General features: G+C 35.4%; 1 protein-coding gene across 3 annotated transcripts in view; it reads left to right on the plus strand.

Annotated features, from left to right (window-relative positions):
* SCN1A (sodium voltage-gated channel alpha subunit 1) overlaps window positions 1–24,086 on the plus strand; it is a 187,403-nt gene that overhangs the window by 13,782 nt on the left and 149,535 nt on the right. For all 3 annotated transcript variants that reach the window (XM_027636668.1, XM_027636667.1, XM_027636674.1), the window contains exon 2: window positions 5,579–5,902. In XM_027636668.1, coding sequence (XP_027492469.1) covers window positions 5,630–5,902 — 273 coding nt within the window. In that variant the 5' untranslated portion in view covers window positions 5,579–5,629. The remainder of the gene's footprint in view (window positions 1–5,578; window positions 5,903–24,086) is intronic.

Genomic DNA, 24,086 nt, shown 5'->3' on the forward strand with positions numbered 1-24,086 from the left:
GTATTGTTTCGTAGCTTATCCTTTAAGTGGCTATACTATGTTATTATGTGGTATCCATGGAGATATTTCTTTCTCCCGTTCATCTTTTAAATATCAAAACAAGGAGGTAGATGCATGCTCATTTCAATCCACAGATAGAAGTAGTATTTAAAAGTTTTGATGGTTGTTTTTACTATTAATTTATACAGAAATATTATCCAAACTTATGAAGATGAATGTCATAATGTAATTAACTTGATATCATCTTTGGTGTCATAAAAGAAGTGTTTTGGAGCAAAGGTCACACATTATCAGTGCTTTGTGATGAAACTACATAAAGTCTTATTTTGCCACAAATTGGTTTAGTGACACATAAATAATGGCAGCAAATTGAAGAAGGAATCTGGAGAACTGAGGAGAAAAAACCCCAACACGTGGATAATGAAATCTCACAAGACCAAACACCGGATTTACAAAAACAAATCTGTCCCACAAAGTAACATAAACACAAAAAATAAGTGTCGGTGACTAGTAGCATTTGTGTGACTCACAGAAAAGACTCACTGAACTCATATCACCAGATATTTTGAGAGGAGCATTTTTACTATAAATATAAGAAGTTAGGAAGCACTGATGGGCTATTGAAGTGAATCACAGACTTAGCGTAGGAGCAAATCTGATATAAACTTGTCTTTAGATTGTAGAGGTAGTAAACAAACTGAAGAAGCTTTAAATTAGGATTATTATGGAGAGAGTTGGCTACAGGACTTATTCAGACCTAATTAGAAGTAGGGTCTTGAAATATTACTCTGGTCTGGAGAAATGTCATAGAATTCATGTTAATGACAGAAATATCATACTTGATAGAATTGAAATATGTGTATATCACATTTCTGAAAATGTAAATCATATTTTTCAGAGTTCTCTGATGCCTTGCCCATAGTAAAAAAAAGTTGAAGTTTTGTATTTGATGTGTTGGCTGTTTGATATAAGGTGATTGGGTTGCTTGTTTGTGAGGACTGAATTTCCTGGATCTGCACTTGATGAATGCATTTTCTAACATAAAGGAAAGAGGCAGACTGGTTTGACAATGTGGTTGCACATTGTAAAAATGGGCTTATATTAGAGAAATTTTCCTTCTGAAGATCAACTGTAGCATCCTCTACCTTTTAAACATTTTTCGTTCCTACAGTATTAGTATTTTTCAGATATCTTCTGTGAATTGCTATAAATTCATAAATTGGAATGAGAGGCTATTGAAATGAAAATAGCTAGTTTGGAGTAACTTTGCAATTGATACAAGTCATGTAAGGCGAGTTGCATATATAAAGTTGAATCCCTACCTAAAATTGAACAGAAATTCAGTCTGTCAGCATTTGTTTTGGTCTTTAAAATTATTTTCATGAACAAACTATAGGGAAAGAAATGATTTATAAATTAAGGACATGGTGAAGTACTTTCTTTAAAATCATCTGTCCCACTGAGTGCTCTTGTATTGGCACAGTCTTTTGTTGAGAAGTATTGGGTGAAATGTAGCATAGGTCTAATTTATTCAGTCTCAAAATAATTAATAATTCAGTAATGTTTTAGTTTTTATTGATGTTTAGGAACAGATGCTTTCTAGATTAAACCATTGTCCTAAGAATTTTCTGGATTTGTGTTATAGCTTCCTGCTTGTTTTACAAACCATTGCAGAATAGTAATATTGAGGTATCAGTAATAAACCCAACTTATTTTCTGTAGTAACTGTAACAGTCTCAAGGCTGCATCACTGAATAATGACAATATAGTAGTTAATAATGTAAATCATAATTTATTAAGTAGAATTCAACAGCCCTGGAAAAAACCACCCATATTCTTTTACATACAGACGTGCACAAATAAGAAAGAGCACAGCAAAGAACATATGTGTAGATTTGCTTATGAGTCACCAAATTTGATCACTTGCCTAACTACATTTCACTGAACATCTTCACCCAGCTGTCATGGTAGCAGCTTCTTATTTTTAATGAAGTTTCATACATGTGAGACTTAAATGGTTTTTGAGACTTAGTAAGTTGAGTAGTATGGCTTCTTTAGTATGCTGAAAGCTTTATTCATGCTACTAAATAGTACTATGAAATGTACCGTAGTACAGAGAACATTGAAAATAACATTGTAAAAAATCATCATTATGTTATGGAATATAGAGTAGGAAGAGTAGATATGTTGTTTCTATCTCTGAAAAAGTATTAAGATAAATATACTATGACTCATTCATTCCTCATTACTGCCATTTTTCTGCTGTATGATTTGGGTCTAAGCTTGACCGTTATTTTTGCAAATATTAAAATAAACATTTTGTAGATTCCTGTAGAAAATAGAAACAAAAATTTGTATATATTCATGCTTTTGTTTTTAGCCCAGTGGACTCAAGCTTAAAAAACTCAAACTTGACATAAGTGATTCTGATGCTTTTCTTTGTTTTTTATTGATGGTGTTTTTTTAAATGTTGGGGCTTTTTCTGTTTTCAAAAGGACTTTTGTGGGGGTATTGGGGGGAAGGGCTAACAGTTTCTTTAGGATTCCCATTCTTTTTTGTTTTCTGATTTGGTTGTTACTACCTCTTAATTTGTAGTACAGAAGTCATCAAAATTGCAGAAAAGAGATGCATTCAAGTCATTAAAGCAATCCAACCTGCTTCATAAATTTTTTTCATTCCATTTCTTTCTTGGATAAACTGATTTCCATGATGTAATGATATAAGCAGCATCTGTTTGTTCCACAGTGTTACAAAATTTATGTGTCTTTATTACTTTAAAAAAATCATGACAAGAAAATATGATCACTGAACTGTAACTCAAGATGTGTTTAATAGGTGTGCAGTTTTTTCCAAGCATGGGTTGTGATTAGGCTACTAGGGTAGATCAATCACAGAAGAGATTTGTCATGTGTTGGAACATAACTTTTTTCAGCTTCGTGCTAACACCAAGAGATGTGCTGCAGTCATTGGCTGTGGTGTCTCTAGAGTTCATCTCAGCCCTAAGGGTACCACTTAAGCCTTGCTGAATAAACCAGCGGAATACGAACATGCAAGTGGAAACATTGGTTTTCATTCTGATAACATCTGTAATAACTCAGAAAAACTACCATAAGGCTGTAGCGGTATTTGGTAAAATGAACAGTCATGAGCTTTTAATTTTACGCATTATAGAACTCTAAAGAGTAAATTTAGCATAGACAGACATAACAGTGACATTTTCAAATGCATGTTTGATAACAAGTAGTATCTGCAGGCATCATATTCCTCACCTTCTTAGTCTACATGCCAAATGTTGACTAGAAAACTATTCCTAAAGTTTTGTGGAGCTTTTATCCAAGTGATGAGAACATCCTCCAAAAGACTAGCCAAATGTTCAAATTCAATACTTGAATTCTCTGGGTTTTTCTGGTGGTGGTGTGGGGGGGAGAGGTTTGTTGACATATTTATTTCTGTCTGTATTGTTTTTGAAGATAGTAATTGAAACACAAAATTGCCTGAGTATTTCTTAGACTGCCAAATGTACCCTACTTGTTCATAGGCATGGTGGACTGGTCAGTGGTGTGTAGATGTCCTGAAAGACCTGTTTCGTATTTAGCCTATAAAGGGCAACATAACTGTAACAGGGCAGCAACACGTGTACAGCTCCTGTTCTGTTTGGTTACAAGATAGAAGCTGGTCTAATGGCTGTTAGATCTTGTTCTCTTGCCTCTTCAGACTCTAAAAGACTTTGTGCAAATATCTAACCATTTTAGATAATAACTGAGTGTGTGTAGACTATTTTTGTTTTAACTGCCTATATATTAAGTGTTTGCATCATTCAATAAAGAAAAAACAAATCTTATTGTAAGCACCTTGGGGAAAACACATCCAAAAAAGAGCAAAATGCCACAGGTCAGTGTAAGGAGAAAAGCGTGAGAAACAACCCTGACACCAAGGTCAGGGGAGCAGGAGCAGGAGGAGGGTTGCAGGTCTTGGAGCAGAAATTCCCTGGAAGCCTGAAGGACAGGCCACATCAAAGCAGGTATTTCCCCACAGTCCACAGAGGACAGTGCCAGAGCAGATAGCCACACTGCAGCCTGTGCAGGACGCAGCATTGGAGCAAGTGGATATTCCTTGATGGGAGGGCACATGTAGAGCCCACATTGCAGCAATCTTATCCTGAAGCTCTACAGCTTATGTGAGGGACACATGCTGGAGCAAGGGAAAAACATGGGGAGGAAGGAGTAGCAAAGAGGAACCGAGGGGTCTGACCCCAGCCCCCATCTTCCCTGTGCCACTTGGGCAGGGAGGAGGTAGGGGTTGAGAATGGAGCATTGAAGTTGAGCCTGGAACAAAGAGGTAAAGTTCTTTTAGGATTTGTCATTGTTTTTCACAATTCCATTCTGTTTTACGTGGCAATAAATTATTTTTCTCCAAATGAGTCTGTTTGGCCCATGACAGTAATTTGTAAATGATCTCCCTGTCTTCATGGTTTTTTTCACTACATTCTCCCCCACCCCACTGCCTTTTGTGGAATGGGAGTGGAGAGCAGCCAGCCGAGGTCAACTCACCACATTGTTGTGTTGACAAAGGCTGCACCACTTAATGACTGTCAGCAAGTGGGATTGGATTCTGTTTTGTCTCTGTTCATAAAACTAGTTTATTCTGAAGATACTTACCCTTAGATATTAACTGTACTCTCACTGTAGAAAGTGTAAACCTAGAAAGAAGTCATCAGTCAGAGTTTGTTGTAATTTAATGAATTTATTATTTTTAAGTATTTTGAAAATATCTTTGGCCTTAAAGAGAGTACTGCAACTTTGAGTAGAGTATGATGTACTTTCTGTATAAATCTAAACCCCTTCATCCATCATAACTTTCTTAATTATGGAGGTAGCACCATCAAAGATAAAATTAAAAATCAGGTGGATACAAATTAGAAGCCCTAAAAGAGAAAGACAAAACTTCAGCCCAGTTGCTTTTTGCTTGTGCACATGGCTTTAAATAAAGAATGCCTTTATGTAGTACCTGTCTAATAGCATAATATGAACATTAGTCTAGCAAGTAGTATAAACCACTAGATGGAGTAATGTTGCCACGAGAAATTGAGAGTAATAGAAATATCATGTTTTTTCTTTCTACTTTTGTAATGTATGTGACAAGCTTTTTTAAAGCACTGTGCCAACAATGTATAAATCCATGTCTTAGAAGTTTTAACCACTCACTGCAGTACTTAGCTGTGCTATTATATTTCTTACATTTTCACAATAAGGTAACGATGTTAGGCTAGGGAAAGTGAGAATATTTTTCATTTTTCTTGTTGTGAGATATTAACCTGAACTGTAACAAACTGTAAGCAAATCTGAACACTTTTTCACCCCTTTTTTTTTTTTTACATCATAACTTCTATCTCTTTGCCATGTTGTTACTGGTAGCTAATTTTCTGTTAAGTATCTGACAATTAATTGAAATACTTCTTGCTAAAGTGCTTTATAAGTAGAAAAGGGGCAGATGATGACGATGCCAAAAACTTTTGTGTGGAGATCTTGTTGGTGGTGCTCTCTATTTTCTGTTTTTTGTTTTTTTCCTGTTGTCCCAGGATCTTCTTGCACAAGAGCCTAAAAGCATTTAAAATTTGCAGAATGAAAAGATGGCACGGGCAATGCTGGTACCGCCAGGACCTGAAAGCTTCTTCTATTTCACCAAAGAATCTCTTGCAGCTATTGAAAAACGTATTGCTGATGAAATATCTCATTGTGACAAAGACGAGCCTAAAGATGATGGTGGTCATGAAGAAAATCACCCAAAGCCAAGCAATGACTTGGAGGCAGGAAAGATGCTACCATTTATTTATGGTGATATTCCTTCAGGAATGGTGTCTGAGCCCCTGGAGGACCTGGACCCGTATTACATCAATAAAAAAGTAAGTATTTTATATTAAGAGTGTAATTAGAACACTCCTGTTGAACTATATAGGGTTAAGTGCTCTGGTGAGGACGTGGTCAGAAGCCCTTATTGAGGTGACATCATGTTAATTATTTTAATTACACTGTAAAGACAGCTGACTTCAACTTGCTTAAGTTGGTTTTTGGTTGTGGGGTTTTTTTTAAGGGTTTTATTTTAATGTCTAATGTTATTGTATTTTACTTAATGGATTCTGCATTAAATGTCCTGTAATCTCTTCAGATCTGATTGAAAGCTGAAGCATTTGAAAATTTCCCCTCTGTCTGGCTACTCTCTGGGTTTTTTAGGAAACGTAGCACCTGAGATCTAGTTCATTGTAGTAGTCCTTGGACAAAGTGCTCATTCAGTCATATGCCAAAAGAATCACTGTCAAAGAATTCTTGAAATATCATAAAAATATTTGGTTTACAAAAGTAAAAAAAAAAAAAAAGGAAATATTTTAATATTGGGTCTATGTTATAGGCCTAATATAAACCTGTATATATATTAAAAATTATACATATAAAATATATAAAAATATATAGAATATATATAAACTCTCTCTATAAATTTATATATATATAATATATAATTATATTTCATATATTAATTTTATGTATATAAATTTATGTCTAATTACTCCGTTTCTTCTGTATATCTACAGAAGAAACTATTACAAAAGAAAAGAGCAAAGTGATTACTTTGGCAAGTACAGATGAAGAAAACATACTTTTATATAGGCATGTGAAGTAAAATGTCCAGAAAGAAAACTAAATTGAGTTTACATTAAAAAGACAGTACAAAGTAAGCAGGAAGTGGTTATTTTATTGTGTAAATCAATAAAATACTTTTTGAATGACAAACATAGAGCAGGTTCTTGAAATAAAGTACTGGATAATCAACAAATTAGTATCTCAGAAGTAAGAAATTGACCAAAGAGCTGTATTATCTCTGGAAGAAGCAATTTAGTTAAAGCAGTGGGTTTTTTCTAGTATAGGATGTAGAAGATCAATAATCAGGTGTAGATTTTTTTTTTAGTTATTTTAGTTTTTGTTCTCTCAACTTTATGAATACTTCTGACAAATGACCTATTTCTTTTACAATAATATATCATTGGAATACAGAAAGATTCAGTGTTATAACCTACTTGTTTCCAGATATTAGCCTTTTGGGGGGAATAATCATAAGACGTTAAAATCCTAAGAATTAAGATTTCATTAGATGACATTTTCATTGTGTCTTCTAGTTAAAATCAAAAATGTTTACATGGATGGTGCTAGTGACGAATGCACACGCAATAGAGGCAATAAAGTCTTCAAAAAATGAAGGCTGTCTCAACTCAGAGGCAGTTTTAACATGCTGAAATTGTTAAATATTTGCTCATGAGTGTCCAAAAATGGTTGGTTAGGGCCTTTGATTTGCATTGCCTGCTTTCATCTGGAGTACAAGTAATAGAGCTGTATTAAATTTAAATGTTAAAAGTGACATATTTTTAATTATATTTTTAATGTAGTTACCTAATCCTAGAAAATGCCGAAATGCAGATTTTGTTTAAGAGCACAGAAATAAAGAATGCATGAGTTTTCATAGTTCGTGTGAAAATTTAGAATCTGATATTTGCTTGTATAATTCTACTGAAAACAAATTTGGCAGCTACTTAGGTCTGTGTAAGTACAACCTCTGTAAAGGTAAGATTGCTAATATGTATCCTTAATTTCCTATTTCCTATCCCACTTCCCCAACACCCTTTTTGTCTGTTTTTTAAAGACATTTATAGTATTGAATAAAGAGAAGAAAATCCACAGGTTCAGTGCCACACCTGCCTTGTACCTTTTATCTCCTTTCAATATTATTAGAAGAATAGCTATTAAGATTTTGGTTCATTCATATCCTTTTCCAGTGGTTTATTAAGAATGATACTGATTAATTTTACTATTATTAGCACTGGTGGTTTTGGTTTAGTGTTTAAACGTGTTCCTGCCTTTAACTCTTTCCTCTCAAAATCAATCAGAGCTAAGATTAGTCACTATAAGCTGCTGATTAAATTCCGAGGAAGTCACTAGTGAGGTTCCCCAAGGTGCAGTACTGAGCCCAGCCCTGTTTAATATCTTTGTTGATGATCTTCATAAGGGATCGAGTGTACCCTCAGTAAATTCACAGATGGCACCAAGCTGGGTGTGAATGTTGATCTGGTGAAGGATACGGAGCCTCTACAGAGGGATCTGAAAAGACTCAAGATGGACCAAGACCAACAGCATGACATTCAACATAAACAAGTGCAGGTCCTACACTTTGGCCACAATACTCCCATGCAGTGACACAGGCTGGGCAAGAGTGCTTGGAAAGTGGCTCAGTGGAAAAGGACCTGTGGGTGCTGGTCAGCTACCACCTGAACATGAGCCAGCCTGTGCCCAGGTGGCCAAGAAGGCCAAAGGCATCCTGGCTTGTATCAGAAATAGTGTGGCCAGCAGGACCAGGGCAGTGATTGTTCCCCTGTACTTGGCACTGTTGAGGCCACACCCCAAGTGCTGTGTTTAGTTCTGGACCCCTCAGTAGAAGAAAGACAGTGAGGTCCCAGAGAAGGACAGTGAAGCTTCTCACATGCCCTGTGAGAAGCAGCTGATGGAGCTGGGGGTGTTTAGCCTGGAGAAAAGGAGGCTCAGGGGAATCTTTATATTTCTCTACAGCTTCCTGAAAGGAGGTTGTAGCCAGGTAGAGTTTGGCCTCTTCTCCCAGGCAGCTAATGAGAGTGATAGGATATAGCCTCAACGTGTGCCAGGGGAGGTCCAGGTTGGACTCAGGAGGAATTTTTTCATGGAAGGGCTTGTCAAGCATTGGAATGGGCTGCCCAGAGAAGTGGTGGAGTCACAATCCTTGGGGTTCTCGAGAAAAGACTGGATGTGGCACTTTGTGCCATAGTCTAGTTGACAAGTATCAGTCAAAGGTTGGACTTGATGGTCTCAGAGGTCTTTTCCAACTTAAATGATTCTGTCATAGCTGTATAGCCAATATTATTATGAAATATCTTTACAGTATTTATGACATTGATAGTGATAGTAAACTGATTTGTATCATATTTGTGTCATATATGGTGTCAATATTCTATGACCTGTCAATTCCTCATATTTTATGTTATGCAAATTCAGCTTTTAAAAGGAGTATATTCCTTAACTACAGTCAACATGGTTCAACATGCTCATTATGCTCACTATTATGGCAAACTGTGTATGTATGACGTGGGCTAAACTTCCAGAATGGATGAAGATTGTAGAGTAAGTATACTTAAATTGGCTAATAATTTTTAAAGTGGTTTAAAAATGACAAGCAAATTAAGAGCTAGACCATGTAGTTTTACTTACCCTTCTGTGTAATTAATTTTTCTTACTTGGAGTTTGGTCCTACCTGCAGCTCAAAGCAGCAGAGTTTTGCAGGCTCTGTGAAGGAAAGAAACTGTGACATTGTTAATCTCTTTCTCTGAACAAGACACTGATAAATACTTTTCATCAGAATATTTGTACAACTAATGTTCTTATGTTCCTTTATCATTAAAAAAAAAAAAAGGCATTGAAGCCGAAACTACTGCTTTTCAGTACAGAAGATACTTTCTGTAGCCCTTTTGAAACACCTTCATTTTGTACAATGAAATTTTAAAAATAGGACACGCCCTCTATAAAGAAAATACCTCTACTGGGGATAATTGTTTGATATTCTCAAGTCTATCTGTTCAACCACTGCGTACCTTTAGTAAATACTAGGTTTCACTTACCCGTGGATTTTATTTCTGACATGGCAACCATGCTGAAATTTTTATTTGAACAAAAATATTTTTTTCATGTTAGTCATGATTATTATTGCCACACCTGGAGTACTGTGTCCAGTTCTGGACCCCTCAGTTCAGGAAGGATATTGAGGTGCTAGAGCAGGTCCAGAGAAGAGCAACAAGACTGGTGAAGGGACTCGAGCACAAGTGCTATGAGGAGAGGCTGAGGGAGCTGGGGCTGTTCAGCCTGGAGAAGAGGAGGCTGAGGAGAGACCTCATCACTCTCTACAGCTCACCGAAAGGAGGTTGTAGCCAGGTGGGGTTTGGTCTCTTCTCCCAGGCAAGACAAGATGGCCTGGTCTTGAGCTGTGCCAGGAGAGGTTTAGGTTAGATATTAGGAAGAAATTCATTACAGAGAGGGTAATCAGGCATTGGAATGGGCTGCCCAGGGAAGTGGTGGATTCTCCATCCCTGGAGGTTTTTAAGATGAGTCTGGATGTGGCACTTAGTGCCATGGTCTAGCAACCATGGCGGTAGTGGACCAAGGGTTGGACTTGATGATCTCAGAGATCCTTTCCAACCCAGCTGATTCTATGATTCTCTGATTATTAGTGATGAAATTTCAAAACCTTACATGCTAGGAACCGCAAAAATATGTATGAGTTTGTAACTGCTATTACAGTGCATGTACTGATGACTGGTTTTGAGTTATTTTCCCGTGATGTATCACTGAACAACACAACAGTCTAACTTTTGCTTGAATGTTTCTTACAGGTACACTTTCACTGGAATTTATACTTTTGAATTTCTAGTAAAAGTCCTTGCAATGGGCTTCTGTATAAATGATTTTACTTGCCTTCGTGACCCCTGGAACTGGCTTGATTTTATTGTCATTTCCTTTGCGTAAGTATATAGTATTTTTTTGAGTCTGTAATAATTTGTTTGGCTTATGTTAGCTCATTTGAAATTAATTGTAATTGAATTATGTTTCAATTTTTTCCACTTGAATATTTCACATTAATGTAGCACATAACAGAATTAGTGGGCTATCTCACAGTACAAAAGAGAAGTTACTGGTGAACAATCAATTTTAATTAGTATTTAAGAAATAAAATCAGGGATATACATTTCATTTTAAATTTGCATTTACTGGAAAAACTGAAGGGTGCATTTTTTAAGGAAAACTTAATTGAAACAGGAAAATATGAAAGCAAGTTTTTCATTTAAACTTACTCCTTCAAAAAAAAAAAAAAAAAGAAAATCTGAATTACAGGTCCAGGTAAGTAGTATACACTCTGCCTTAATTCTGAATGACTGTGATTTAATCCTACAGGTATATAACAGAATTTGTAAACCTAGGCAATCTTTCAGCTCTTCGAACTTTCAGAGTATTGAGAGCTTTGAAAACTATTTCTGTAATTCCAGGTAAGAAGTAACTGTGTAAAATAGTACGTGCTCTTGTGTTACCTCTGTTTAACTTTGTGTGTGCTGTCATTGTGTTTGTGTGTGGAATGCCTCACTACAGATATGTGACAGAGCTTGTGGACCTGGGCAATGTCTCAGCATTGAGAACATTCAGAGTTCTCCGAGCTTTGAAAACAATATCAGTCATTCCAGGTGAGAAAGAGGTTAAACGCTGAGGCTGACTGAAACTCCACAGAAGCTGAACTCATGTTTTTAACAGAAACATCCAGGTTTTAGTATTAACTTCATTCCCTTTTCTAATTCTCTAAAACACTCAGCCTCAGAGTTTAATACATTGTTGCATGGGAAACTCCTTTACATAGCCTGTATATATTTCCATTTCATGATATCAGATTTTCACACATTAAGGATCAAAATGAATTCCTTATATATTTCTCTAACTAATTTGAGTGTTATTATTTATGAAAGGTTGAAAATTTTAGTGTGTTGTAAAACTTGAATCCTAGAGGAATGAGATAATAAAAGGTAGCATGGAAATTGCATGATATATTTATTTGCTTATGATGCCTATCATCACCAACCTCCATCGCCAGTGGAATAGGGTGCATTAGAATGCAGACATTAAAATTACTGCTGAAATACAGTTGTGGTCTCTTTTGGTTTGGTGTTATAGAACTAATGTATATTGGGATGGAACACTGGCAGAGGTTTGGAGCAAGAGGCATCAAAAAGCAAAGAAAATGAACTATTTTCTTTAGGTGTAATTTACATGTATTGAGAGCATAAATTAAAAGTTCTTCATTTCAAGAGCGGGTGCTTTGGAATGTGTACCATTCATCCCCCTTTATACATTATTTTCAAATTAATTTTTCAGGAATGATGAAACTTATTGGTATTTCTTCCTTTTGAAAATATTTTTGTGAAAAAAGACTATTTTTTTGTGAAGCTATGCATGATAATTAGTAGTGTTTGCATTGCATTTTAGCTTAGGTAAATATTTAGTATTAAAATAAAAATCTACCTCTGTTTGCAGGCTTGAAGACTATTGTTGGAGCATTAATTCAGTCTGTGAAGAAGCTCTCAGATGTTATGATCCTGACTGTGTTTTGCTTGAGTGTATTTGCACTAATAGGATTGCAGCTGTTCATGGGCAATTTGAAGAATAAATGCTTGTTCTGGCCACCAGAAAATTCAACAGCTTTTAAAAAATACGTAGTTCCATACTTTAATGGTACAGAATTTGACTGGGCAGCATACATTAAGGAAGAAAGTAAGAAATACTGTTGTGACTTGCTAAAATTTTTGTGTAAAAACACACACAAACACAAGTCAACTGTTTCATACTACAGACTAAAGATAAAAAAGCATTTAAATAGGATGGCAAAGAATCAGGGTTTGTATGTATTACACCCTAAACTCATGCTGACATGATTGTTCTTTCCATTAACTGCACTTAGAAATGTATTTTTAGTGTTAGTTTGGTTTTAGAATCACAGAATCACGTAGGCTGGACAGGATCTCCACAGTCCAGACCGATTGCTGTTCAGCTGCAGGTCCAGTTAGAGCGGAGTGCTCAGTGCCTTGTCAGGTCAAGTTTTTAGTATCTCTAAGGACTGAGATACCACAGCTTCTCTGGGCAGCCTGTTCCAGCATTTGACCACTTGCACAGTAACTTATTTTAATATGAATTCAGAATTTCCCATTCTCAAATTTTTGCTACTTACCTCTTATCTTTCCAGTGTGCACCCCTGAGAAGAGTCAGGCTTCATCTTGAATTACTGTCTTTGATGTTATACTTGTGGGTAGCTTGGAGATCCTCACACATCCCAACCCCCCTCCCCCAACCTTTAGCCTTCTCAAGGCTAAACAAAACCAATTCTTTAAGGCTCTCCTAGTATCTTTAGGATATATGACAGAGAACCACTAGATAAATATCAGGGATATTTCTACTTAAGATGTACTTTTATTATTAGGTAGAGGTAAAAAATCAGACTGAAATATGTAACTTGTTAGACAAGCAGAGATTCTGGTAGGAAAGGAGGTAGTATTCATCTGTAGGACTTGTTGTTCCTCAGGGGGCTGCAAAGGCATCTTTATCAAGATATTTTTCAACAGTTTTAATGTCAGTAGACTGAAGTGATATCATTCAGGCTGGTTCAGAAACATGCAGATACTTTCGTGTTTGTGTCATTTTAAGAGAGCATCAGTAGTGTTACAATACACAATTAACTGTGAGTTAATGTAATATAATAACTTCATCAAAAATTTGGTTAATTTTCATGTGTGGGTTTGTGTTGGAAGTGGATTTACAGGGTATTGCTCAGTAATTACTTGTAAAAGTAGTGTATTTAACTAAAGCGAAATTGATAGAATAATGTTAGCTTTCCTTCTCTCTGACCCAAAAGTGAAGAAAAATACAGTTGCTATGGGCTGAGTTCTGATGAGTCATATTTTCTTCCTTTTTTAGCACTGGACACTGAAGTTCTCTACTGTTTTCTGCGTTTTCGGATTTTCTTTCTATACTTCTTAATTTTTGAAATGTTGTGACTGTATTTATGTTTTCTGTGGAATCTATCATTTTAGCTAGTCTATTTGCCTAAGAGGGGTTGTGAAAGTGAAATGGTGATAATACTTTGTGGATAATTTTGGCTGACAGTTTATGTGCTGTAGAACACTTGTGAATTCTCTCTTCAGATATACTATATATATTCTCTATTTCCATTTCCCACTGAGTAGCAATCTAAAAGAAATAAAATTTTCCAGAATGTCAGCTGCTTCCTGTGCTGCATATGTTAACTGCTGTGAGTCTCTACAGAGTACTGATGCAGGCAAGGCTGTTAGGTCTTGTTGTGTTTTTATTCTTCCTTTCTCATATAACTATTCTTAATGCTATACACTCTATACAGTGCCATTGCAATATAGTTTCACTGGGCTCAGTTATGGGTCGTTCTAATATTTTTTTCAGCTATATTCTGGTCAACTGTGACTGAGTGTGATATCCTCTTGTGACTTTTTTTAAACATTTGTGCATTTTCATTCATTAAGAAACAAGGCCAGATTCATTTTTTGAAAATACAGCACAGATCCACATGCCAAAGAATTGGTGCATGGCATTTATCTGAACATTTAGAGTTTTAGCCAGCTCTAAAGCTATTAGGAAAGTAATAGGATTATAATGTTTCTAACATTTATATAAGTACTGTTCTTTGATGGTAGGGTTTTGGCATCACTGTATTTGATTTAAGTGTTCAGTTTAGAATCCTCCTCTGTTCTTATATTTTTTATCCTATGGGCTGTTTCTGACTATTTAAATACTAGAATAATTTTTTACCTTGTGAAAACCAAAGCCTTTGTCAGCTTAAAAGGTACATTGATGACATCAACTGAGGATGACAGCACGTTGATTTAGTTGAGATTAGAGGTTTTTTTCCAGATTTCTGTGTCTTTTCCACATTTCAGTGCCTGGCTAACCTCATGGTGAAAAGTTTGTCATTATATTCAGTCAGAACCTCTCTTGTTTCAGATTATGCCCAGTGTCTGTCATTCTTCTGCTAAGCACCAGAACTTGTCTCTGTCCCCTTGATAACTTCCTTGTAGTTACTGGATGCTTTGTACCAACTCCCCCCAGAGCCTTCCCTTTGCCAGGCTGAACACGGTCAGGTTCCTTGGTCTGTCCTCACATGGTGAACGCTCCAGCCCCCTCATGACCTTGGTGACCCTCTGCTGCACTTGCTCCATTTTATCAATGTCTGCTTGCACTGTGGGGCCAAACCTGGAAACAGTTCTCTTGGAGAAGTCTAATGAGTGCAGAGCCAAGGGGGACAGTCACTTCCCTTGCTCTGCAAACTGGGCTTCTGTTCCTGCAGCCCTGGAGGCTGTTGACCCTCCTGACTGTCGGGGCACACTGCTGGCTCAGCCTCACCGTGCTCTCTGTCCAACAAAAGTCTCAGGGCACTTTGTGCAGAGCTGCTCATCAGCTTGTCAGTTCCCAGCCTGTGTCACTGCAGGGACTCTTCCTTCCCAGGTACACAGCTGCATTTATCTTTGCTAATTTTTATGTGTCTCCAGTCAACCTGTTCCTCCAGTCTGCCTAGGTCCCTCTGAATGGGGCCTACCCTCACTCCTATGAACTTCTTCCTTGATTTATTATCATCTTTTTATCTGTATTTTTTATCTCTTTTTTTTTTTTAATTTTATTTTGAGAACAACACAATTGTTAATCGTTAACAACAAAATATATTTATCTATTTCGGAAGGCTACCACCTTATAAATAGAAGAAAAATTTTGTAAAGTTGTTTATCGTACAGCAGCTGTATTATTATTGTCATTGGAACATCCATCTTCTTTTTAAATGCTGCCTTCATATTTTAGTCACAGGATGTTCTAGTTAATGTTGCTCTGACTTCAAAACTCTCAACCAGCCATTAGAAATATTTCCATTTTAAATGAGATAGGCTTTAATTTTCTGATTACAATCTACCTGCTGAATAAGAGAAGTTTTAAGTTTTGTGTTTTCTTTCACTTATTGGAAATCGTATTTTGGAAAGATATCCAGTGTTCAGTGACTCAAGAAGAGAATATGGAATTTATGCTGTTTAATAATTGTTCTAAGATTTTATTTTTCCACGGTGTTTTTATTTTGTTACCCAGAGAGGTTGTGGATGCCCCATCTCTGCAAGTGTTCAAGGCCAGGTTGCATGGGGCCCTGAGCTAGTAAATGGCATCCCTGCAATGGCAGGGCGGTTTGGAACCTCAGATGATCTTTAAGGTACTTTTCAAACCAAGCCATTCTATGATTCTGGGATTGTGCCAGTATTTGAACCCATTATTGGGAAACCATAGATGGGAGATTATGAACATTCGAAACATGATGATTTGAACATAGGTTGATCCTTAAAAAAACCCCCAAAACCCAACTCCTTCCATTTGTAAACATATCGCTTCCTATTTTTTCTTTAGGTCATTTCTATCGCCTAGAAGGAGCAAAGGATTTTCTGCTTTGTGGCAATAGCACAGATGCAGGGTAAGGTACACTGAAAATTACATACTACATGCCTAAACATGTAAAAAATATCAATCTCAACTTAGATATTGTGTTATCAATTACTTAAGAACATACTTCTTATTCATAGGTTTTATGCAACTTCTCAACTCTGAAATAGGCATGGGGCACTGAGACTTATGACCAGATTTGGGGATGACACCTTCAGGTTTCTTCTGTCTGGGAACTGCATACATGACATTGTCTTGCTCTCTCTTTGTGACAATTCTCTGTAACAAAATCACATAATTCTATTTCCTAATGGTATATCAGTCCATCCCTTGGTTTCAGTTGGTTATGGCTTTAAAACATATATACTTAAACTAATTTGGTAAACATTTAGTTTATGTATGTAACTATGAGATAATTTTATGTGTCTGTAAGTACACATCAAATATACACACACATATGTGAAAAGAAATCTTTATAATGTTTTTCTGTAGAGGTTTTGGAGGCAAGAACCTTTTCTGTCCTTCAAGAAGGAATCATAATTGAAACAGTGTGCCTACAGATGATATCAAGATTGGATCACCTACTCTCAAAACTGATATGTACAAATAACCCTCACCCCTTGCTGGTGAGGAATTGGTAGAATTCATTAATTAGGCTTACTAATTCACAAATGTGAAGAAACCCAGAAATCTAGTATGCCAACCTCGCTGACAGACAAAGTTCAGCATAAAATACATATGCTTTCTTTTTTCTGCATGGTAGTATCTGCTTCTTGAGATCTCTCTGTTAAGTAAATATGTTGTTTTAATTGAAGAGGTATCTGCAGAACTAATACCAAAGTCTTGGGAATAAGTTTTATTTTGCATATAATGCAAGGGTGTAAGAAGAAATATTTTCATTTACTTGTTTGTTCTTCCTGAATTTTTCTTTAAAGAACACTCTTTTAATTTCCTCACTAATTTTTGAAATGTTGTAAGCCATAAATAGCAGCACCTTTCACAGATGAAACTTCCTTAGAAGCTCAAGGCACAGCAATTAAAAAAAACCAACGAGTTATGTATTTGTATATGGATTGCTTTACCTCTTTTTCTTCTTTTATTTTTGCCTCCTAGTAAATGTCCAGAAGAGTATATCTGTGTGAAAGCTGGTAGAAACCCCAACTATGGATATACTAGCTTTGATACATTCAGTTGGGCTTTCTTGTCACTGTTCCGACTGATGACACAGGACGGCTGGGAAAATCTTTATCAGTTGGTGAGTGTATAGTAAAAATTGTGATTAGTATCTTATTGGCCCCAAATCAATCATGGAAAGGCCATTCTTGTTGATATTGCGCACCATTGTTGTTGTTAACAATTGAAAATTATTAAAGGAAGCAAATTCAGTTGCAGAATTGAGCAGACATGGACACTTGTTAGAGAGTCTCATGATTTCTGAAGAGGCCTATGAGGATTTTTTTGATCCTTGATTTAATTTTTACAGTATATACTAGATTTTGTGCTGCATGATAAGATATTTTCAAAAATGTCAATGTTGAGTTTAACTTGTAAAAATGTTACAGAAAAATCTGAATCTTAATTCTGTTCTTTTAATCCTGTTTCTAATAACTAAGAATGCATGTCTTGATATAAATTAATTTTCTTACCATAGCTTTTCATTATATGGTGTGTGCAAATGTGTTAATTATAATAAGTATTATCTTCTAATTATCTAAACAACTGTGACATTTTTAATTGTTTTGGTTATTTCAAATAGAAAGCATGCTAATATGTGGTAAACATTCTAAGCATGCAACCTGTGCTATGTGGTTTACATTAATAACTCTGATCCCATATCCTTTTCAAGATTATTAGGTATTGAAAGAGGTTTGTCTCAGAAAAGCATGGTCCTAAAACATGTTTTCCACATACATGAATGGTCCCTTTGTTTTGATTACTTTGTAATTCAGAAAACTTGTATGATCTTTCTACAGAAGAAAAACAACTCAGTATTAGTTTTCACTTTTCAAATTCATTAATGCTTATGAACTGCAGAATTGATGCATGTCTTCACCAGATGGATCATTTCTCCTCTCCTCCTATAGACGCTTCGAGCTGTTGGCACATCGTACATGTTTTTTTTTGTTGTGGTGATTTTTCTGGGTTCCTTCTATTTGATTAACTTGATTTTGGCTGTGGTTGCCATGGCCTATGAAGAACAAAATCAGGCAACTATCTTTGAAGCAGAGCAGAGGGAGGCAGACTTCCAGCTGATGCTTGAACAGCTGAGGAAGCAGCAAGAAGAAGCTCAGGTATTTTCTAACAAGAGTTTGGGCTTTAGTGTATTTCTTTGCGTGCTATTTGTTAAAAGCAGTAATTAAATTCACATATTAAAAAAACCCCATTCTTCAAGATACCTCACTTTAGACTGTTTTTTCTATGGCTCTTTATTGCTTTTTAAAGGTATAATGTCTAAAGCATTAGTGAATTTCTGAACTGAGATTAAAAAGTGCTCTCCAAATCAGAATAATAGTTTTAAAATAAATATTTCTTATCTAGGGGTATTATCTAGTAACCTGTCATGATGATTTTCCAAATTCTCAGCTTAGAAATATTTTCAATACTTGTCAAGCCTTTATTAGAGTGTACAATATTTTTATCCATAAATTTCTGACTAAATGTTGCTACTTTTGTTACTAGCAGTAAATCAAAGACTGGAAGCAGTACCTCAAAGTTTTTTTCTAAGAGCGTATTAAGGAAGTGGTTACTTACAATGAAAGTTAGAATTAGTTTGCTAAATTAGTACAGAGTGAAGTATGACTCTGTTTAGCTTTTTTTTTTTTTTTTTCCATTGCATTCACTCTAACTAATACTTTTATGGATTTTCAAATATTTTCAAATGAACTTTGTGGCTGTAGACAATGTGGTCTGTCTCCAAGATATGGATGCAAAGTAGAACTCCATTCATGTTACAGAATTTCATTTGATATAAATCTTAGGAATGAGGGCTATATTTTTCTTTTAAAAATGGTGTGATTTGTAAAGCATCTCATTAAATAACTGCTGTGGCAGGCAATAGCAGCAGCTGTAACAGAGATGACTGAATACAGCGGTGAAAGTGGGATTGCTGGACCCTCAGATACTTCTTCAGAAGCATCCAAGCTTAGCTCAAAAAGTGCCAAAGAAAGGAGAAATAGAAGGAAGAAAAGAAAGCAGAGAGAGCTCTCTGGAGAAGAGGATGACATAAAACTTCCAAAATCTGAATCAGATGGGAGTATCAAAAGTAAAGGTTTCCGTTTTTCTTTTGATGGGAACAGACTTACATATGGGAAGCCATTTACATCACCTCACCAGGTACTGTGAATAGTGTAGTTGTCATTTTTGAAATATGTGACATAACTGTGATATCCAGATCTTTAGGACCTAGTGGGTCATAACATGCACAGAAGCCTTGCATTTTCCTAATTTATCTAAAATAGAAATATCTTCTTAATTCGTAAAACAAAAATTAAAGTATAGTGTATGAATGTAGAAGACTAAGGGTATTGATATCTTTTAATGCATGATCTATGTGTATCATTAGAATTTCTATTTTTCTCTTTAAAGCAGATGAAACTACTGTGGCCTTATACATTTTTTCTCTCCAGTAATTGTTTTAGGTGCACTGTAAATGTACCCATTCAGATGACTGTCATCTCTAATGTATCTCTGAGATCTGCCTGATGCACTGTATTAAAGATAACACTAACAGATTCCTGGGAAATATAAATTATTATTTTTTAATACACAGACATGCATTTTGTATATTTGAAATCTTTGGATGGTCAGTTTTTTATGTTTCCTTTGCAGTCTTTGCTGAGTGTTCGTGGCTCCCTGTTTTCTCCCAGGCGTAGTAGCAAAACAAGCCTTTTCAGTTTTAGAGAATACGGAAGGGAGAGAGGATCTGAAAATGAGTTTGCTGATGATGAGCACAGCACATTTGAGGATAATTCGAGCAGAAGAGGTTCTCTCTTTTTGCCGTGCAGACACGGTGAACGGCGCAGCAGTAACATCAGTCAGGCCAGTAAATCATCAAGAAGGCTGACAGCACTTCCAATGAATGGGAAGATGCAGAGTGCTGTGGACTGCAATGGAGTGGTTTCCTTAGTGGATGGACCACCAGGTCTATTGTCGCCTACTGGACAACTTCTGCCAGAGGTGATAATAGATAAACCGTCAACTGATGGCAATGTAAGACAGTTTTAAGTTACTCCAGTTTTCGTGGCCTTTCTTTATGGCACCAGACAATGTTTTAATGTGATTAATTGCTTTGAAAATTGATGAGAAGTTGTGAATGCTTTTGCAGATCTTGCTGTAATGAAATGGTTTTGCGGTGATTCAATCAAAAGTGAGTGGCTGAAGCATGAAAATGAAAGAGAACAAAATAGTATGTTTTTTATATACCTGCAAAGCAAGGATATGCATGCATAGTGAATCGAATTAGTAATCTTCCATTGCTAAATCTGTTTTAGAACTCAGAATAGGGTGCTCAGCTTTCTGAAATTTTCCATAAATTATTGTTTCAATTTTATTTTCTTTTTTTATGGTTTTGACCTCCCTTTAAAAGTATTTCCTAATTCTCTGTCAGTTATCTGCTGGTTCTACTTTTCTCTCTTGTCCATATATTTGATATTGTGCAAATGTAACATAGTTGACATTTTAGAAGCTCTGAAAGTGTTTTTTTGTCCTGGGTCTGAGAGATTATCTGAGTTTCTCACTGCCTAGAATCAGGGTATAACTGAAAAAAAAAAAAAAAGAAACCAACAACACAACATGAAAATTCATCCATTTATCCCTATGCTCAGTTTTTCCTTTTCCCTCCATTTACTTTAGGAATGGACCGCAGACATCCACATGCTTTTTCGTAGAAACCTTATTTTATTGAAATAGGAATTCCTATATGGATCACACGACCTGGAAGTACATCAGCCAGGTTTCTTATAGTTATCAGCCAGATGCTTTACAGTTCTAATCTTGTTGTTTATTATAATTTCATTTTCATGCATTTATTTAATTTACTGAAAAAAAATCTACCCATCCTCATGCATTAAAAACTTCTTCAATAATAAAACTACAACACAGCTTTCATTTTTTTTAATAAAATAGTGTAAAACAAGTGTTCATTTTTGGGCTCAGTTATGTCAGACTTACTTTGTTTCTTCAGTTGAAATTCATAGAAAAAATCAGAGCTGATAACTATTCAGTGTAGAAAATATAATTTAAATAAGTTTTGAATGGGTACAAAGATCAATTCTCATCTATTAAAATTAATTTATGGAATAATTGTTGCTGCAGAAAGCTTCCTACCATTAGTAGCTTGCTATAAGTATCTTGTGAATGAACTAGTTTAAAAGTGAAGTATTGGTAGAGAAAATGTGTAACTGGCAAATGGGAGTTTTTCGACTCCAGTGCTGCAGCAGTCTTGCTTTGTTTCCTTGGCTGTGACCCCCTCCAAAATTTGTTTGTATCCAATGTGGAATTAATAGTATTTAACTATAATGCAGTGGTAATATTGAAACTAAATATCCAAATTTTTTTTTAGTGCTCTGTAAGTATTAACAGCATTTAGAAGTACAGCGTGAAAATAGTAGTTTAAAAAACCCATGGTATTTCTAAGTTAAATTTAATTTACACCCTCTTCTTTTTTTTTTTTTTTTAATAGAGCACTGCTACAGAACGAGAAATAAAAACCAGGCGTACAAGTTCGTATCAAATACCAGTGGAGTTGCTGGAGGATCCCAATGTAAGGCAAAGGGCCATGAGTATAGCTGACATTATCACAAATACAATGGAAGGTGTGTTATAACTGCAGATACGTGAACTTTCTTGACATAGACTTGCTTGAAGGTATTATATCACAGTGCAAATACAGAAAACAAAAAATAAACTGAAAAGTAGAAAAGAAATACATGTATATAATGAAAAAGGAAGGTGAAGAATCCGATAAGCAGGCTAAAGCAAAAAACACACTGTAATTAAAATAGATAATGTGTATATGTTTTATAGTAGTTATTAATGTTTAGCAATGCAGTTGTTGGAAGAAACCTTCTGATAACTTTTCCTCTATCTATACTGTAAAAAATATTACAGAAAATTAAAGACCAGGCTTTAGTTAATAAGGAGAAGGAAAATTTTAGTAGGATTATCTGGAACGGTTACTAGTGAAAATCTTGAAAAAAATGTGAATAATTTTCAAAAACCTATTTAGGATGATATTAGGCTTATTATTTTCCTGAAAAAAAAATAATTAGATGTTTGAGAGGACTGTGAAGTTGAAAGTGTAACTAAAAAAAATAATCCCTAAACCTAAGTATAGGGATTTTTATGATGTTTTTGGGTTTTTTTGAAACAAGATTATATAATATTAAAAATAAACAAGTATTTCAATTATTAGCTCAAAACCCTTAAGGTTTTTCTTTTAGTCTTCTAAAACCTTTTCAGACAGAAAACAATAGGTTAAATTCCTGGAAATCTGAGGAGGTTCCTATGAACATCCTTGGTGGTTTCAGGTATAAAGATTAAAACTTGAAAAAACTAAAAATTATCTTCACTTTCTCCAAAACTTGCTCACTATAAATTTCTTTTTTTCCCCAGAACTTGAAGGATCCAGACAAAAATGTCCACCTTGCTGGTGCAAGTTTGCTAACACTTTCTTAATTTGGGATTGTTGTGAACTCTGGTTAAAAGTAAAGAGTGTAGTGGCATTTATTGTAATGGATCCACTTGTTGATCTGGCTATCACTGTTTGCATAGTTTTAAACACACTGTTTATGGCCATGGAACATTATCCAATGACTGAAGATTTTGAGAATGTACTTAAAATAGGAAATCAGGTAAGTCCTTCAATCTATATAATTTGATACAATTGGAACTTGGTTTCTCTTTGAAATAGAATTACTTTTCTTAATTTTATTATCGTCTCATAAAATAAATGTTAAAGGTTTAATTATACTAGAAATACCATTTGAGATATGTTGTTTGTAAGTTTGATTTCTGTATTAAAATTTCTTCAAATACACTTTTCAACAACCAGAGTTTGAATGACACAAAACTGAAAGAAATATGACTTGTTTTTGTTTAGTATCACAAAAATAAAGCAGGAGCCAAATTAGATTCTTTTAACTATAGGTACCATTGATAACACAAGAAAAGTTCAGTGTTATTTTGGATTATTATTTTTCACTGCTATTTTTGTGTATTGATTTTGTATTTTTATGAAGAATGTTTATTTGATTGGTCCATAACAATTGCAAGGCAAAGAATATATGACTTGTAAGAGTAGCTTGATACAACTGGGTTTTGTTCCCTAGTAGACAGAGTCTGTAGGTCGGGTTTGGTGAGGTTTTGTGATCATGGCTGCATGTTTCACCCAGAAGACTCCCATTTTTTCCTTTCCCATGTAACGCAGTAACTTGAACTGTGTGAGTACAACTGTTCCTTAGTGCTAAGAATTTGTGCGTGCTCCCAGTCAGCTAAAATGTCACTATAATACTGTTTCAGCGGTTGCTTTTTTGCTTTTTGGACCTTTGAAAGAATGCTTCTGATTTTTTTTTAAGTTTGCTCATCTTTCTAGTAAAAGATAGTAATTTATGCAGTTTTGTAGATACTGGTGATCATACATCTACAGTAAATACAATGAGTTTATTTCAGAGGTGTTTTTTGCCTGCTGTTTCAGAAGACATCAGAGACATTCAGAATCAGAAAGGAGTTTTACTTCAAACATGACCCTTGACACAACTGACGGGTTTTTTTTGGCAGATAGAAAGAGATGATGTGCTTATCTCTGAGTTCCTATGTAGACTTCATTAATAGCACATCACTCCAATTTGTGACCAATTCACGTTTTTCCACACACCTTTGTTAAAGCAGCTTCCATTTGTCAAGAGCAACTGTTAATTATCTTGACAGGAAACGTTCCTTTAATTAGATGGACAGCAGGTATGAGGAGCAAAACGGAGGCCTGTTAGG

The sequence above is a fragment of the Corapipo altera genome, unplaced genomic scaffold (assembly GCF_003945725.1).
Source record: "Corapipo altera isolate COAL_440 unplaced genomic scaffold, ASM394572v1 45, whole genome shotgun sequence".
NCBI classification, from domain to species: Eukaryota; Metazoa; Chordata; class Aves; order Passeriformes; family Pipridae; genus Corapipo; species Corapipo altera.